The sequence below is a fragment of the Clarias gariepinus genome, chromosome 23, assembly GCF_024256425.1.
Source record: "Clarias gariepinus isolate MV-2021 ecotype Netherlands chromosome 23, CGAR_prim_01v2, whole genome shotgun sequence".
Taxonomy (NCBI): domain Eukaryota; kingdom Metazoa; phylum Chordata; class Actinopteri; order Siluriformes; family Clariidae; genus Clarias; species Clarias gariepinus.
This window is the reverse complement of record NC_071122.1, coordinates 13,761,066-13,778,754: the sequence shown is the minus strand read 5'-3', so window position 1 is coordinate 13,778,754 and position 17,689 is coordinate 13,761,066. Positions and strand designations below refer to the sequence as shown.

The 17,689-nt window shown below is 36.5% G+C and overlaps 1 protein-coding gene across 1 annotated transcript in view; it reads left to right on the top strand.

The window, feature by feature from the left end:
* The first annotated feature begins 4,215 nt into the window (after window positions 1-4,215).
* The window catches only part of slc6a11b (solute carrier family 6 member 11b), a 42,313-nt gene continuing 28,839 nt past the window's right edge, over window positions 4,216-17,689 (top strand). The window contains exons 1-8 of the mRNA XM_053484374.1: window positions 4,216-4,480; window positions 4,795-5,001; window positions 7,074-7,208; window positions 7,748-7,888; window positions 9,033-9,114; window positions 10,036-10,168; window positions 13,290-13,424; window positions 17,526-17,629. Of these exons, the coding sequence (XP_053340349.1) occupies window positions 4,809-5,001; window positions 7,074-7,208; window positions 7,748-7,888; window positions 9,033-9,114; window positions 10,036-10,168; window positions 13,290-13,424; window positions 17,526-17,629 (923 nt within the window). The 5' untranslated portion in view covers window positions 4,216-4,480; window positions 4,795-4,808. The remainder of the gene's footprint in view (window positions 4,481-4,794; window positions 5,002-7,073; window positions 7,209-7,747; window positions 7,889-9,032; window positions 9,115-10,035; window positions 10,169-13,289; window positions 13,425-17,525; window positions 17,630-17,689) is intronic.

Sequence of the window (17,689 nt, the reverse complement as noted above, 5' to 3'; positions counted from 1 at the left end):
TGAGTTGTGGTGTTATTGTTACTGTATACTACCTTACCCTCACTGGTACACCAGGATACACTGGAATGCGGTGACCTAGATTAATGCATAGTTGTGTAGAATAAGTTGTGTCTTCTTGGTTTTCTAGTCGTCTTTTTCCATTTGGAAACTTTTAATGACTGAATTGGAGATGGTTGTGAGGTACTTATTCCTAAGCAAATACTAAACAGGATGAGACCAACCTGTGCACAGTTTGGAAATTCATTCATACAACATACATACAACACAATTTGCTCTTGAAAGAAGCTCTAAATGCAGTCAAGGGGATTACCTCTACTGAAAGCCAATACTTCAAGAAACCTGGCAGTTACAGTGATTGGTAACAATATGAACTCTTTACACAATGCAGTGTAATGAGCTTGATGCAATGGGTGGCATACTTGTACTTTGAGAGGGAGTCATACATGTTGTAGTGAAAGCTGGAGTTCTTTAGCAGCGACATTGTCCACAAAGTTACTGGCCATGTTGGAGTTGCTTAGCACTGTATAGAAAAAAATATCTGGACTGGAAGAACAAAATTTGGGCGAGATAAAAAGGATTTTTTTTTACTCACTGTGTTGGACCAAGGCATAGAGGGTGCTCACTGGGAAGTGCATTGTGGGGCTTTGGCTGCAAACAGTACTTTGCACTACTTGGTGGTGGGGGTTGCCACAGTAGAAACACAGACCCTTGTGGTGCCATCGCTGGTGTTCGCTTTCATCAACTCTGATTTGGCAGCTGCATGGGCTCAGAGGATGAGGTGGGAGGCAGATTCTTGGTGGTCTGTGATTTTTGAGCAGTGTTCCCAGATGAATTGATATGTCAGTAAGTTCACTGAGGAAAATTCTGTCATGGTGGCATGTCAGATCTTTGAATTCCATGCGCACCCATAAAATGCTCATTTAAACTGTGGGCAGCTAGGGTACAAAAATCTGGGCCATATTCAGTGGCACTTAGATCTCCATGTTTTAGTGCGATAGGACACTCCCATCTGTGCTTACCCTTGAAGAGGGGTCAAATATTGCTGAAAAAACAACATCATGTGTTTGTTTGAGTCCAGGTCTTCACCTACTTGTGTTCAAAGTGGTGTAGCTACTGTTGTTGATGATCTGCACTATTTTCATGCAATCAATGACCCTTTTCTAGTCTACAGAGTACAATGAGACAGACTATGGCCGTGACATGGCTTGTGCCGATGTGGTTGCTGCACCATCTGAGCCTAGAGGTGTGTTATCTACTCGCTGTGCTCAAAAATAATGTGACTCAGGGCTGCCAGGGCTTGATGCCAGTCAAAATTGTCTACAGCATCAATGATGGCCAAAGTATTTTAAAATAATGATAGGTACTACTGTATATGGACACAACAGCAGGTCAACAAATCTTTATTGTTCTTGCCAATCAAATCATAAACATTAACCATCATAAACAGATGTAACAATTAAAGTCATAAACAGATGTAACAATAAACATTGGAAACAAGATCGGACAGGATCGCAACAACAAACATAAGGCTTACTGTACAGAATATAAACAACAATAAGGTTAAGTTTAAACTGGTACAAAAGCATATACTTTAAAAGTAAAAGAGTAAATCCTGTGACTGTGATTAATGACACATGGGTACAATCATATATGAGAAATTAATGTAATTATAAAAAACATTTGTAAAACGGTAGTCCAAGTACTGGAGAAACAGATGCGTCTTTACTATACATATTATTCCTGTTCCATAACTGTGTAAGCAGAGTGTTGTATACTGTATGTATACAAGAACCGTGACATGCCTCTCACAGGGAAAGTGGAACTACATGTGTGAGAGTGCTTGAGAGAGTTGAATCGAAGCCTTAGGAATGTAGCATCTTTAGAAAAACCTAAATCATTTTCTCTAAGATTTTGTAAATGTGCCTGCTCATACACCCAATACTTTTACTGTATTTGTTCTATTTTATTCTTGATATGCATATCAGCACTTTACTCTCAGGTGATGTCAGAGTTATAGAAAAGGAAGGCAATGGAGGACAGCTTGGTAGGAAAATAAAGTGATGTCTTTGTATCCTAGCAACCTGTTCATCCTGTCTTGTCTCCAGTTTCTCTACAATAATAGATTATTCCCTACAGACTCAGAAACACTGGTCAAGCAGGAAAATAAATATTTTAACTGTTTTTGGTTTTCAGGTTTTTGCATAGTTTTGAGCATGATTTTAGCATGCATAAATATGATTTAAGAGTGCATTAATATACTTGAGCATGGTTAGTGTTCTTTGAGCATAGTTTAAGATTATTTGATTAGTTGATAATTACTTTGCTTGTTGAATCTGATATAATCATGCTGTTGCATTGTTTGAGCATCATGAACATGCATCATGAACACATTTATTAATATGCATAAAGCATCTTTTAGGAGACTTATGTTCAGCAACAGAAGTGTAACTATCACCCTGGTTGGACTCCTTAAAGCCCAGTATTCGCCAGCATCTTTGGTGGCCACTCTCTGTATGCAGTCTCCTACTTCTTTTGCGGTTAAATGACGAATGACCCTTAACTGAATGCTGTATAGTGACCAGGTCAGTCTTTTATAAGCACAGTGAACACTTAGGGAACTCCCAGTTTCCTGCAACCCATGTAATTCTTCTTGCTGAGAAACGAGTCTACTTGAAGCTGGTTGTTATCCAGAATTAGTGGTCTGTTTCAAAATGAGGAAAAAGCTATGTGAAATAAAGCAATCCATTGTGATAATACATAGTCATCTTCTGCCACACTAGAAAAATATAGTTATATAATTTTGATTAAAACACTTCGAATACTAAAAGAATTTAAGAGGTCAGTTGTGAAGTTATTGTCATAGAAGCATCTAGATATTCAGTATTCTTAGAGAGTTTTTTGTTTTGCGTTTTATTTCCGCCTCTCAATTTAATTAATAACAGCCTCACTGTTATGATGACCTGCAATGGACTGGCATTGCATTCTGGGTGTCTTCCTGCCATACACAGTGTTTAAGGCACAGGCTTTGGGTCTACTACCCTTACCAGTATAGTATTAATAATGAATGATATATGAACATACTGTATGAATGATTTATTGTTATGATTATGTTTCAGTATTGCTAAATATCTGCATAAGATGTCGATATAACAACAACAACAACAATAATAATATTAATAATAATAATAGTAACATTTATAATAATAATAATTATTATAATAATAATAATAATTATTATTATTATTATTATTATTAACAGTATTATTAATACTACTATCATACTACACTACTTAATTTCCAAGTAAGGTATATAACACCAATATGTCAAATAATTATATATTTTTTAAAAATTACTGATTTGAAAAGGATCGCCCCCTTCTAAAATTACTTGTAAACTAAATCAGGTGAAGCTAATCACCTTCTCCATGCCACATCAAAGCCATAGTCACTCTGATTAGCTCAGCATGAAAAGCTGGATCATTTCAGTGCCTGGTAAAGCAACTAAAGCAATCAACTAACTATGAGTGACAAGGTACTGTCAAAAGATCTCCAGGGTAAGGTTGTGCACAGGCACAAGTGTGGATAAATACTGCAAAGTCTAGATGTGCAAAGCTGTGTGTGCCATTGAGTAGCCATTTTAAGGAGGAGGTGATCCTTTTCCGAATCAGTGATTCTGTTTTTTTTTTTTTTTTTTCTGACATGTTGGTTTTATCTTTCACTTAGTTGTTAAAGGTTACACCATGTTATCCTCATTTCAGGCTGCAAAGCAACAAACTGTGATAATTTTACAGAGGTTTATTTTTGTCTTGTATATTTTGTTATTGGCAGTAGAAATGTGAGAACTATTTTATTGATGCCTTCAGACTTTCGGACAGCTCTGTCAAGGCTTTAACTGCAAACGACAAATTGTTAGAAGAGAATTTGAATTCTTGATCAATCTATAAATCATTATGTAATATTATTATATAAATTTAATTTAATTTAATGAATCAATACATTTTAGTCCATATAGTGAGTCTGCAATTTAATTGATGCTTGAAAGTGGATAAAAACCACCTGCTTGACACATTGTCCCAAATTTCACCCCAAATGTCATAGCTAAAAGCAAAAGCCCGTGCCTATAGTGCACACAGTGCAGCGTGTGTGTGTGTGTATAGCTAGAGTAAGTGTGATCTAAATGAGTGTGGTGGTGCTAAGGAGGATGCGAGTCCCGTTACCACATGGCTCTTTTCCAACGAGAGACGTTTTGAGATCAGACACAGGAACCGGAGCTGAGCAACAGCAAGAACAGCAAATTCGACCATCTTTCGGCTCCAAACCCAGCCGAGATACACACACACCCTGCATCTCCCACCACACAGACCTTTATTCCTATTTATCCTTCTTTCATTTTGATACAAGGGACTTGAATTGAGCATTTGGGGTGAGATTGATAACAGGTGATCAGCCAGGAAAGGATTTACTGCACGACCTCATATTGGTGAGTAAAACATCTCCATCAGGGTTATTATTATTATTATTATTATTATTATTATTATTATTATTATTATGTTCAGCTTGTGTTTATTGTAATCAGAGATAAATGTGTCAGTTGTCTTATAGTCACACACTGGTGAATTAAACGTGCGTCTTTGATGCGCTTTTGCGCGCGCGGGTGCGTGCGCGTGTCTCTGTGGGCTGCGTGTGTTTGCGCGCGCGTTTGTCTAAGTTCCGAGACATTTCAAAGTCAGGATACAGTTTTCTCCTCGCATGCTCCGGCTCGGACCCTGCGCTTTACCCGCTTTTCGCTCGCAGGCTGTTGGGAGGTGATGACAGCCGACAAGCCCGTGCCCATGGTGAACGGGAGGCACGCGGATGACGCCGAGGCTCCGCACGCGAGCCCCGTGCACGAGCGCGGCCAGTGGGACAGCAAGGTGGAGTTCATGCTCTCTGTGGCCGGAGAGATCATCGGACTCGGCAACGTGTGGCGGTTCCCGTACCTCTGCTACAAGAACGGAGGAGGTGAGACGCTCCAGAACGTCCATGCTGCATAATTTTACTGACATTGTTGTTTCCAAAACTCTTGGTGCACTAATCCAGACTACAAATCACAGTAAAAACATTACAATTTTACATTACAAAATGATTACAATTCTTAAACAGCTGCCTACACTACTCATCTCTAGATTTATCTTATTTACTCTTGGGAAAACTTCATGATTCCATTTTTCTAAATAGGTTCTGCTTTGAGCCTTTGAGCCTTCTGTCTGTCTTTCCCAAAACCCAGTGCATTATAGGCATTTATTTTTTTAAATAAACATATATGGGGTTCAGGGTTGTGTAGTATATAGTGACAAATCCTTTTAACATAGGCAATGTGATGCAAAACTAAAATTTAGTTTTATTTTAAACAATATACAAACATGTGCCTTGCGATGGATTGGTACCCTGTCCAGGGTGTACCCCTCCTCGTGCCCTAAGTCTCCTGGGATAGGCTCCAGGCCCCCACATCCCTGTATACAGGATAAAGCGGTATACACTATAAGTAAGTGAGTGAGTATACAAACATGACTAAGCAAAAAAAATAAATAAATAATGCGGCACACATGCAAAAACAAAAAGCACAGATACACATGAACATGTGTCTTTATGGTTGTTTTCAGTTGTTTCTATGACACAAAAAATAATAAGAACATGCCCATTATAAAAGTTCTACATTTTTGCGACATCCTTCCTTATTTCAGTGATTTACACATTATAAAAGCAAGAATAACATTTGTTCTTCTTGACATATCCAAAAACCCAAATGCACAGTTTGATGTCTGGCGCCTCCCCCATTAAAACACATCGGCAAGGCTTCCATATAAGCACATATATATTATTTTTAAGCGCCATTGACCCATTCTGTGTTGCTGGCACAGACCTGTGCCGCTTGGGTTTTAAGGGTTTTACTGCAACTTCACCAGTTGAATACCTGGACAAATATCCAGAAGTATGGCATATAAACTCTGGCCAATCCTGGCATGATCTGTGGTGTTTTATGCATTATGATTGAGAGCTGCTAGTGAATAGTTTATAGGTAGATCGCAGAAGATTTTAAATTCTTTCTGATTTTATAGTTTGTTCATTATAGAAATGATTTTAGCTATGCCAATAGCTTGCGGACTTTATATAAGTCCAGCTGCTTTACGCAGAACAGCATGGAAACCAAATTCCATGCTGTTCTGCGTAAAGAGTTTCCATTTATCTAAACTAAAACCAAACAGAAAATTATTAAACACTAGAGTGAGCAGTGTTCAGTAACATAATGAAGTAAGTTAGACAAAGAGTATAATCTTTTAATATTACTAAAAATACAAATGATATTATGTTCTAATACTGGTTTTCTTTACAATTTTATTAGGAAATGCTCAAGCAAAATTTCCAGTGCCAAGCTAACATTTTGCACTATTAACACCAACATCTAGCTTTGTAAGGGAAATTTCCTTGCCACTTTTTGGAAAAGAACATTAGATATCTCTATTGCAAATATTATCATTTAAAATGAGCATGTAATGATACTTTGAATAATGCAAACCGGTAGTCATAAACATAGGCTTACTAGCAAGGTGTAATTATGTTAGCAGGGATGCAGGCCCAAGTTTATGTCTACTAGTCTGTATAATTAAAAGTCAATGAAATCGTTATATGCTCACCTGAAATAATAATATTTACCAAGCAGCAGCATTTATTAGGTTCAATTTAACTAATTCAGGATTCAAAATTGTTATGCTACAGTCATGTTTAGCTATGTGGTGTAGCCTCATTTTTATGATTAGAGTCATACAATAAAGTAGTAATTCTATTAATAAGCACATACAGTACATTTGACATAAAATCTATTCTTCTTTTAGTTATCTTATGTAACAGATATATCAATGAGAACTGAAATAATTGATTTGTTTTAAAGTACTGGTGCACAGGATTCATATTCTCTCATATTGAAGTTCTGCTGTAATGAAATGACAGCCACTATGACACTCTCAGTGTTTGTTTACAGTGCGCATGCAGGAACTCACCATGTGGTGCAATAAGGACTCTGGTCTGTTTTTCAGGTGCTTTCTTTGTGCCTTATGTCATCTTCTTCGTGTGCTGCGGTATTCCTGTGTTCTTCCTGGAGACAGCGCTAGGCCAGTTTACCAGCGAAGGAGGAATCACATGCTGGAGAAAAGTGTGTCCACTTTTTGAGGGTTAGTAACAGAAAAAATTCCTTCATGATTTATTTACAACTCTTTTTGCGAACAGGGCTATAGCAATATAACTGGGACGTTATACAGTTAATACACAGACAGGATATAAAAATGAAAAATACTTTTAACAGAGTTAGTACTTGGTCTAAACAAAATGTGCTAAAGCATATATTTAGCAAAAAATTAGTTTAATACAAGGAAGGAAAGTGTACTCTGACAATGCTAAGTCAAAATATTGAATATAATGTTCCATCTTCACAGCCAGATTTTAATGCTGATTGATACATAATTAGTGCCCCCTAGTACCCCAGAGTGTGTTTGGTAAACATTTTCATCCTAATTCAGACACAATCACTATTTTGCTGGTCAGCAATATTTATAACGAGTCAAAAACAATATTTTGTGCACATTTATTGGTACTTATGACAAATATAAAGTTAATCTGGGTGTACTTATAATTATGAATGGAATATTCAGCTGTCATTAAGATCTAATAGAGCCTTTTGTATATCTTTCTGTTTCTTTATTTTCTTTTTCAGGTATTGGCTATGCAACTCAGGTCATCGAGGCACATCTGAACGTGTATTATGTGATTATTTTGGCATGGGCAATCTTCTACCTGTTTAACTGCTTTACCACTGAGCTGCCCTGGGCCTCTTGTGATCATTACTGGAATACAGGTCTGTTTATCATTACATCACAGCTCTGTAGCATTATTGTGGCAGGCTGTTGGTGCCCCTAATGATTACACACAAAATTTAGTGGAATAAGAATTCTAATAAGGCCACCCATAACAAGTATACAATAAGTATAAAAACCAACCATACCTTTCCACTTAAACTTTTTTTTCACATTACACTGTTGGTTAATTTTTGTAATTAATGATGAATGTATATAATTTGGAAAGTGAATTTATTTGTATGCCACTAAAAAAAATAGACCCACCTGGCAATCCTGCATTTACCATTCTGTCCTCAGCTCCTCCCGTGCTCTGAGGATGGGGCAGCATGAATCCTGCCCAGAGAATTCGGTCATTAGCACTTGTTGCAGTTCCATTCTTAACCACTGGGTATATGACATTATACATTATTATCGCATATACATTATATATGCGATAATAATGTATTATTTGATTACAGTTTTGTAGCTCATATTGTCTGAACCCTGAATAGTAAAAAGTAAGGAAAAATGCCCTGCAATGCCCCGAATTCAGTGTGAGGTCAAATGAGCTGCTTAAAACATAAGCTGTAAAAGGTGCTTTTTATCTTTAAATAAGTATATATATACTATATATAAAAGGATTAACTTTAGATCGAGCAACATATAGACACATTCGCTTGGTAAATCTATCAAATTACCTATAGTTTGTTTTTTAGGAGTATGAAAAGAGAGATACACGATTATTTGAGATACTGTATATTATTTAAAAGTAAATTGAAATTAGTCACTAATGTTTGGGTTCCTAGTTTCATCCTAATGTTAGGTTACTGTCTGTGTTGTGTTTTGTATATAATTGGTATACTGTAAGGGCTTTTTTTTAGTTTTATTGTTTCTTCGCACCATCTTAAAAAACTTGTTAATAGGTCCACTGAACATGCCAAAATTTATCTAGGTATGAAAGTGTCTGTGTGGTCCCCTGAAATATACTGGCATCGCATCCTAGGTGTATTTCCTTTTTGTGCCCAGTGTACCACATCCCTGGCTAAGATAAAGTGGTTAGCTAAAGATCAAATGAATGAATGAATGAATGAATGATCACTAATAAATACATGACAATGTGATTTTTTTTATTTATGTTTTTTTATTTTATTTTTTTTATTTAAGAAAACTGTGTGGATTTCAACAATGCCAGTCTGGCAAACCTCAGCAACCCTTATGCCACCTCACCAGTCATGGAGTTTTGGGAGTAAGTATAACTTTTGCTAAATTTATAACATTTAACTCCCTGACAGGTGATAAATTAACACTGTTGTCATATAAATGGCAAATGAGAATCAAAGTAAAGCATTAAAATACTTTATAGGTTTTTAATAATGTGAACTTACTAAAACACTTCTGGGAGTTTCTTATGTAAGACTCTAATTTGACAATATTCAAGTAGAAATTTCATTGAGAAACTAGTTTTAAGACCAAGTCACTTCCACATACGATCTATCTGGTGTCATCAGCATAATAGCCAAGGAAGTCACAAAGCACAGTGATGCTCAAGCTTGCCAGACAGCTTTTGGCACGGCACATTCATGGAGCAATCGGGCCGCCGTTTACTATTCTACAGAACCGCGTAACCTTTTTCCCTGATAATTTGTCATTCTTTTCGCATTGCTGTTGTGAACAAGCTTCAAAAGGCACTCGCACAGCTAGAAATGGTATGGACACAAATTTGGCCCAGAATGATTTCTGCATTTTTGCCAAGGCCAGGCCTTAGTAGTCAGATCGTTCTTACAACTCAGACTTTGGGCCTCATCCATAAACATGTCAGAGATGATTAATGGCAGAAGGACAGAGAGCCTGAGACAGGATTGTGGCTTTTATGCATCTAATATGCAATCCTGCTAAACTCAAGGGGCGACTGATTTTAAGCGCAAGTTTCAGGGTAACATCAGGGTCATAAAGGCAGTATAGTCAGATTTAATTTATTCACCAAAACATTAAATGCCCTAGGTTTGGGTTATAGCAAATTTTGGGAATACATTAGGGAATTAGGGAATTACTTTACTCTTGACTTAATTATAAAAGAATTAACTTTTATACTTGTTTCACTCTTTTTACAACATGGTGAAAGATAAATGCTAAATATGAACTAATCTTCTTCTAATGTTCTTAATAGGCGTCGTGTCCTCAGTATTTCTGGTGGAATTGAGCAGGTTGGGAAGCTGCGCTGGGAACTCGCTCTGTGCCTCGCAGTGGCTTGGTTCATATGTTATTTTTGCATATGGAAAGGTCCTAAATCAACCGGAAAGGTAAAAACAAGGCATATTTTATTTATTGTTTATATGCTTCCCTAATAAAACATCATAAATACTTCTGGAGTTAAAAGAAACTTCTATACACACTTTATACATCAGATTAAACAATTGTACTGTTTTGGAGAAAATGTATTGTAAAAAACAAACTTCAGGGTATATGGTGGAACATAGAAAAAAAGTTGGAGCATCTATGTTAATTTTTGGCTTTTGCAAGAAAAGTAAGTGTTAGTCTTTGTGTAAGGATAGGAGAAATTAATAAACATGGAAAGTAATAACTTACCTCCAACTTATTTTTCTTTCCTTGCTTATGGAACTTGTATGAAAACTGCTCTTGCATGAAAACATGGCATTTTCTCCCAACCACATTGTCTATTTATCGTTGTATGATTATCATATGAGGACTGTTTATTACACCCTACTTGTTTTACCAAACTCCTTCCTGTTCGAAGAACCTCATTAAGTTCATAGTTATCAGGTGCTAATAAAAAGAAGCAGTGAGGGGAAATGTAATGCACACAACAGTTAAGTCTGGGTCTCAGGAGGTTGAAAAGAGCTGGCTAATGGATTAAATTAGTACATGTAAAACATTTAGAATTAAAAGCAAATTTAGCTTTCGGAAGGAATGGGGACCTCATCTGCATAAAGGTCTTTTAAAGGGCATGTAGTAGTTCATCTGTCAAGATAAACTAAGTATCCTTGCACTGACTACTGATGCACCCATACGGTTAGCTGGCAACTAAAGTGTAACAATGATAACATGCAAACATTTTACTAACTTCTGTTATAAAAAAAAAAAAATCTTGTAGTTTTTTTTTTTTTTTTTTTTTTAAAGAAGAATACAAGGTTGTCCTTCTGTTGTCTTCCCCCTATACTCCAGTCCAATGAAGACTTTTGTCCTCAGATACTAGCCTCCTCCGGGTTGTGATTCACTTAGCCGAACAGACTCAATGAGCCAGAAAGAAGAAAAGGAGAGGGATGTGTTAGGGGGAAAAAGAGAGAAAGTAGAGGGATGTGTGGGGAAAAACAAATGGGTTCACATTGTACAGGTCCCGGAGAAAAGACCTCGGCAGCGAGGCCCTGTATCTCTTGAAGTAGCTTTTGTTTGGCCGTGAAGTAACAGGGAAGAATGTCCCTTCATTGGGAGGCTTTAGTGGCCAAGCCAAGATTGATTTCTGTATTCAGTGACGGAAAGTAGAGCGTTCATGAGGAGCATGCAGAGTTCCTCTTCTTTCCTCTTCCCTTCTGTGAGGAATTATGGTGGCTAGCGAGGCACTTTTTCCTCCTGTTTGAGCGATATACACAGCAGAGCATTCAAGGCTATTGCTAGGCTGGTCACCACAGGTCTTTTGTAAATGGGTGTGATTCTCACATAAGCCGGCAGGAGATTTATGGGGTTGACCTGTGAATCCAAGGGTTTAAACGTTCACCCGGGGAGAGCTGTAACAAAGTCAGTGTGCTTCCAAGACTCATGGAAAGTTCGATGTTTGGAGAAACTATGCACTTGCATCTAAATGCCAAACAGAAGATTTGCTTTCTATGATGCACACAGTTTGGTATGTGTAATCATAGTGTTGGACTAATTGAAAAGTATAAAAGAACAGAAAAGTGTCTCTGCTTTCACCATGAGGGATTCAAAAATGATTATATGACAAGCTCACACATTTTTGTTTGTTCTTTCAGATTCCATCATTTTAGTTGCTATTTTTAATTAGGTGCAGAAGAGAAAATGCTTTGGTGCACTTCAATTGAATGTGTCTTGAAATAGACAGAAGAGTATATTGTTTTTGCAGCAAATATCCTTAACAAGTTAGCAAAAATTGTTTATAAACAAACATACATAATTAGATTTGATAATGTAACCATGTAAACAGGATACCTGTTAGTCCCCATGATGTAATGCTTGTTGTCCTGTAAATGTAACCTTAAGTACAGTAAATAGGTGAGGTCAAAGTGAAGACACTGGCAATTGTACGTTTCTTTGCCACACATTTTCCCACACTGCCAACATCTCCCAGTCGGGCTCGTTCTAGAGGGAAACAGGGCAGAAAGCTTTTGTGTCCAAACTCTGTCTTGTCCTTGCCTGGACTTGACTGAACGCCAGAAGGACAAGAACCTAGTGCCAAACCCCCCCCCCCCCCCCCAAGTGGGGTTTTGTTCATGGAGCTGAAAGAACTTTACTATGCTGGACCAAATTTCTATGGTTTTTAAATAAGTTCCCCCCCCCCCCCCCCCAAAAAAAAATAGTAGGAGCCACCCAAGCTACGAACTTTCTAAAGTATATTTGAAATGCAGTCATAGCCAGATGCTCTGCCATGACCTGCATGAAAAAGTGAAGAATCAAAATCAATTTGCACCTTATGAGACAAAATTTAGTCTGTTATTGTTGAAGACTTGATAATGCTTGACTGTAAACAATGTGTCGACAATTCATAAACCAGTAGCATGTTGAGTATTCTATTTATGTTCTTTTTCATGAGTGAGACATGGTGCTATAAGTGCCGCTTTCCATCAAAACCTCTGGCTCAGAGCTAAACCTTGTCCTTTCCCCTGAGAATCAGTCTTTCAGTTGGCTCTCAGTTAAGCTTTTGAGAGCTGAACCTGCCTGCTTGGCATGCTTCAGAGCATTCCTTAACCCCTTCTCACCATCTCAAGAGTGTCTCTCCCAGCACTCGTCCCCCCTCATTCACTCAACCACCATTCACTTAAACTTGGTAGACCTCGCCCTGTATTCATTTTTCCTTGTTTTTTCCTTGCTTTAGCCCATTAAGTGTGTTCATCTTTTAAACATTATGCCCACTGGGAAAAAAAAAAACAGCCTGGACTCTGTTCTGGTTTTGGCTACTTTATGCTATTTACAGTAGTTTAAGCCCGGTGCTGGTTTATTTGGTCAACAGGTATGGCCATTGTAGACCAAATATGGTGGTCTTAAAAGTAGCATGGTCATGCAAGTTTATTCCTTGTAAAAGGCATGCCTTAATGTTTATTGTATTTAATTGTTTTATCACTGATATTGTATGTTTTACAGAATAAGTGGTTACTTTACATAGGGTCACTTGAATTAATTTTCAGTTTCATAAGATTTATTAATACTATTCTTCTACTATTCGTCCTGCAGGTTGTATACATCACTGCAACCTTCCCTTATTTCATGTTGGTAATCCTGCTCATTAGAGGGATCACTCTTCCTGGTGCAGCAGAAGGTATCAAGTTCTACCTTTACCCAGATATCTCTCGGCTTTCAGACCCTCAGGTAAGAGGTCTACTGGTCTTTACTTTCTGTCACATTTGCTGCAGGCAAATATATTATCTGTTATTTAATTGAAAACAAACCGTATACATACTGCTTAAAAAGTCCAAAATGTTCTTTCTAGCGAAATAATAAGTTTTTGACCTTCTTTGTATAGATTTATTCAGTGCAGCAGATCTGTAACTGTCTATGCATAGATGCCAAAATAAAATGCACTTTTAGTCATTTTTATTTCCACATAAAGATTAGAATTTTGACTGAACTTCTGCATAGATTTTAGGAAATCACTTCAGGCTAATGAAGAAAAAAAGCTTCAGTTTGGTAGGGAGCATAAAGCTTGGGATTGTGTTATGATCTGGGGTTTGCTGTAGTTGATCAGGCCAAGGTTCTGCAATGGTATATAGCAATGAAATGAAGTCAGCTGATTACCTGAATGTACTGAATGACCAAGGTAGACCATCTGTGCATTTTTACTTCCCTGATGGCACAGGCAGATTTCAGGACACTTACAAAGTTAAGTGTGGTAAAAGAAATTTAACATGTGAAACTTTAGTTTTTTTTGTCCAGACAGTGTATAATCTATGGAAAAAAATCGTGATATTAAAAAACTAACAAAAAAAAAAAACAGAGAGAGCTGATTGGCTGAGCTTTCTAGTTCTCCTATATCAATCGTGCTGCTAGCCTATCATGGGTGCCTCTGAGCAGAAGATATTGATTTCCGCTGAGTGTATTTGCTGCTCACTATATGACAAACAGTTTAAAAAGATGCGGTTGGCTGGAATCAACTGTCTTGGAGGAAATGTGATAGCCTTTGCCCTTCCTGAATGGTGGTTGTAGCCTTGATTTGGCCTAATTAAGGGTGGGACATGGCTTTACCTTAAAACTACTGTAGGAAATAGAAAATAGAAAATAGAGTAATTTAAGTTCTTTATTATGATCCCTTAGCAAATGTCTTCCTATTACTCTGACCCTTCACTAAGCATGGGGTAAATTTGTGGTCAGCGTTCTGCACACTATTTGGGGCCATTATTTCAAACCATGTGTGATGATGATAATAAATGACAGGGTGGTCTGCACCAGATATTTGTTAGTTTTTTGTCTAAGACTTTGATAGAAAACTGCATTAATATTAAGAATACTAAATATAGTGGTTAGAGATATATTAATCCTGTACATTGTCATTAAAGGTATATCAGTAAAATTAAAATAGAAATATTTTATATAACATTTTCCAGACTTGCGAAATGTCAGGGTCAGGAGATGGATTATTGGACATATTTTGAGTAAGGCTCGTAACGTTAATGTGTCACATTTGACATTACCATTGTTCTGGAGGTAATGTTGAATGTCTGGTTAAGATTTTGACGTTAAAGGACGGTATGTAATGAAGAAACAGCGGGGTGAAACAACAGGAGTATTAAAGGACTGCTGTTTGGCTGTGAGAGCAAGCAACACCAATGTTTAATTAGTTTTTTAGCTTGTACAATAAGCGGTCTGTTCCCACTCTGTGTGCTCAGTTGTATATCACCCACGCCGCCCAATTCTCTGCACCCAAGGGTCTCCCTTTTTTGTTATTTTCATTTTGATATCACATACAAGATGTAATATATTTCTTGCTGAAGTAAAGCAGGAAAAAAGAATAAGACAAAATTAAAATTCTGTTCCGTATTGGATATTAAATAGTGGAGAAACTTGCATATTGCTGCACATAGTAGAGAATAACAGAGACCAAGTCTAGCTAGCTAAATTACAATTGCATTTACATTTTTTATTTGGCCGAAGCTCATGATCTAAATCAACTAATAATCGAGACAGTATACTACTGGTCTGAATGGCTTGGTCAAGTAGCATATTGCATGGGCTAGAGTTCGAACATTTTATTTTTTATTTAACTTTCTGTGATTTTTATTTTAATTTCAAAAGAAAACATGATCTTGAGCTAACATGATTTTTTTTATGATTTTTAAAGGTTAAGCTCTATTAACCTTTTTATGAAGGATCAACTTGGATCTTTAAACTTAAACATTGTTTATTATCTCAATAAAAAAAAGATATTAAACAAGTTCATTTGAAGGCAACATTGTTAAAGTTAAGGTTTTTTTTTATTCATTTCAAGAAAAAATTTATTAGATAAAATAAAAGGTTAAAATATAGTTTGATTCCAGTAAACAGCTTTTATTTTATAAGAACTATGTAAGAGAATCTGGAATGTATAATAGAGAAAAGACTAAGATGAGGAAATATCCACTGTCTTTATCAGATCTTGTGTTAGCTTGTCTAGGGTCTGTGCATGCTCAATCCATTTTAGAAAATGCATGAAATATGCATGAGCCCAAAATCCATTAGCCACTTGTAAATGTCTCTTTTGATTCTTAGCACATCAGCGACATCATTAATTTTGAATTGGTTTTAGGATACCTGAAGGTTAGATAACTTTACGTACTGTAGATTTCCTTTATATTCACTATTATATGTTAAGACAAATCATTGGTAAAACTGGTAATGTGTGCTGTTGTATTTATCTTTGTTTTCAAATGTATGATTTATTGCATTTATTTATATACGAGAAAAAGGTATGTTCGCATTCAGTACACTTAACTTCTATATTAAGAAAGGAGGAAAACTTTCTTTCACTCCAGGCCAACCATCTCCTGACCCAAACAAGACAAAACAAACCTCCAAATTAGCCACAACACCAATAAGCAACTCTTAAATAACTTGTCGCATCGTGTCTAGGCAAAGCTGTTCTAGCATGTCCACAGCGGCCTAGTGAGAAACAGAAAGGGTGTAAATGACCACGGGTGCAGAATGGATGTTCTTGGAGGGATGCTACTCTCAGTTTGTGAGGTCAGATGAGTTTCCCTGGTTACTCGCCAGAGGAAGCGAATACTGCAAGCTGTCAATTGTTTTTCTAGTAAAGGAGATTAGTGGCTCAATGGTTATGTGAGAGCAGTTTAAATGAGGCTCTGGCTCCATTCGCCTTCCACGCACAAATCCCATGGCCAATTTTTTTTTTTTTACACCATCCTTCTACAGAAATTGAATAACTCAATTCCATTCCTAATACAGTAAGTCTGTATATAATGTTAACATTGTGAGACACTTAAACAATTATATATGTGCATGTCAGTGGAAACCTGATACTTTTATTCAAGTGAAGCACAATCCAAGACAGGGCATTGTGGTCCAGGAAAATAAGCAACCCATGGGGTGGTGTCATGCTAGAATCTGTTAAAAGTCTAAAGTTAATCATTTTCCTTTTTTGTTCCTCATGAAATATTAAATAATAATAATAATAATATATATATATATTATATATATATAAATATATATATTATATATATTTATATATATATATATATATAAACTTCTTTACTTTTGATAACAATAAATCAGCTATTACAGTGCTTATGGCTCTAACATAAATACATTAATATAATGCTCTAGTTGTAATATGTTATATCCTGGGGCACATTTGGACGACGCTTCACATAACCTAAGGACGATATTGTATTTTATACAACAGTTAGTTCCATCCAAACATGTGTCACTTCAGATCCCAGGTGTTCTACAGTCATTAATTACAATAACGGGTGGTATAGTGCACTAACTATCCTTTGATCACTTTTTGGGATTTAAGCCTGGAACCCTGATGCAATTACACCTATATTTTTTAAGTTGAATGGGTAGAAATGTAAAAATAATCTTTCAAGATTAAAAGGATTGTCACCACCTCCATATTTTATTCTCCCAACATTTTGGCTACATAGTACAGTTCAGAATTTAAAACTACTTCCACTCCTGTTAATTACACTAAATTTTGCTGACCAGTTGCAAAATTTATTTGTGTTGTCGTAGGGAAATAACTAGTTAAATAAACAAAGAAATCATAAACTGTTGATGTGAAACTGTGGTATAGAAGCAATATCACACTCAAGGTTGTGCTGTTGTGCTGAAATGTCATTCATAGGCACTACAGTGCTGATATTTATTCAAATATTACTCTTGTTTGAGATTATAATCGTTAATGATTAATCTTTTGTTGTTTAGCAAAAACCAAAAGTACTGTATATATATTAAATGTAAACATAATTCGTTCATTAGGTGTGGGTGGATGCTGGAACTCAGATCTTCTTTTCCTATGCCATCTGTCTGGGATGTCTGACTGCTCTTGGGAGCTATAACAGTTATAATAACAACTGTTACAGGTAAGCCTTGAAACAACAGCGACAACAAAAACTTGCACTGCAGGACTTCCAAGTTTGCTT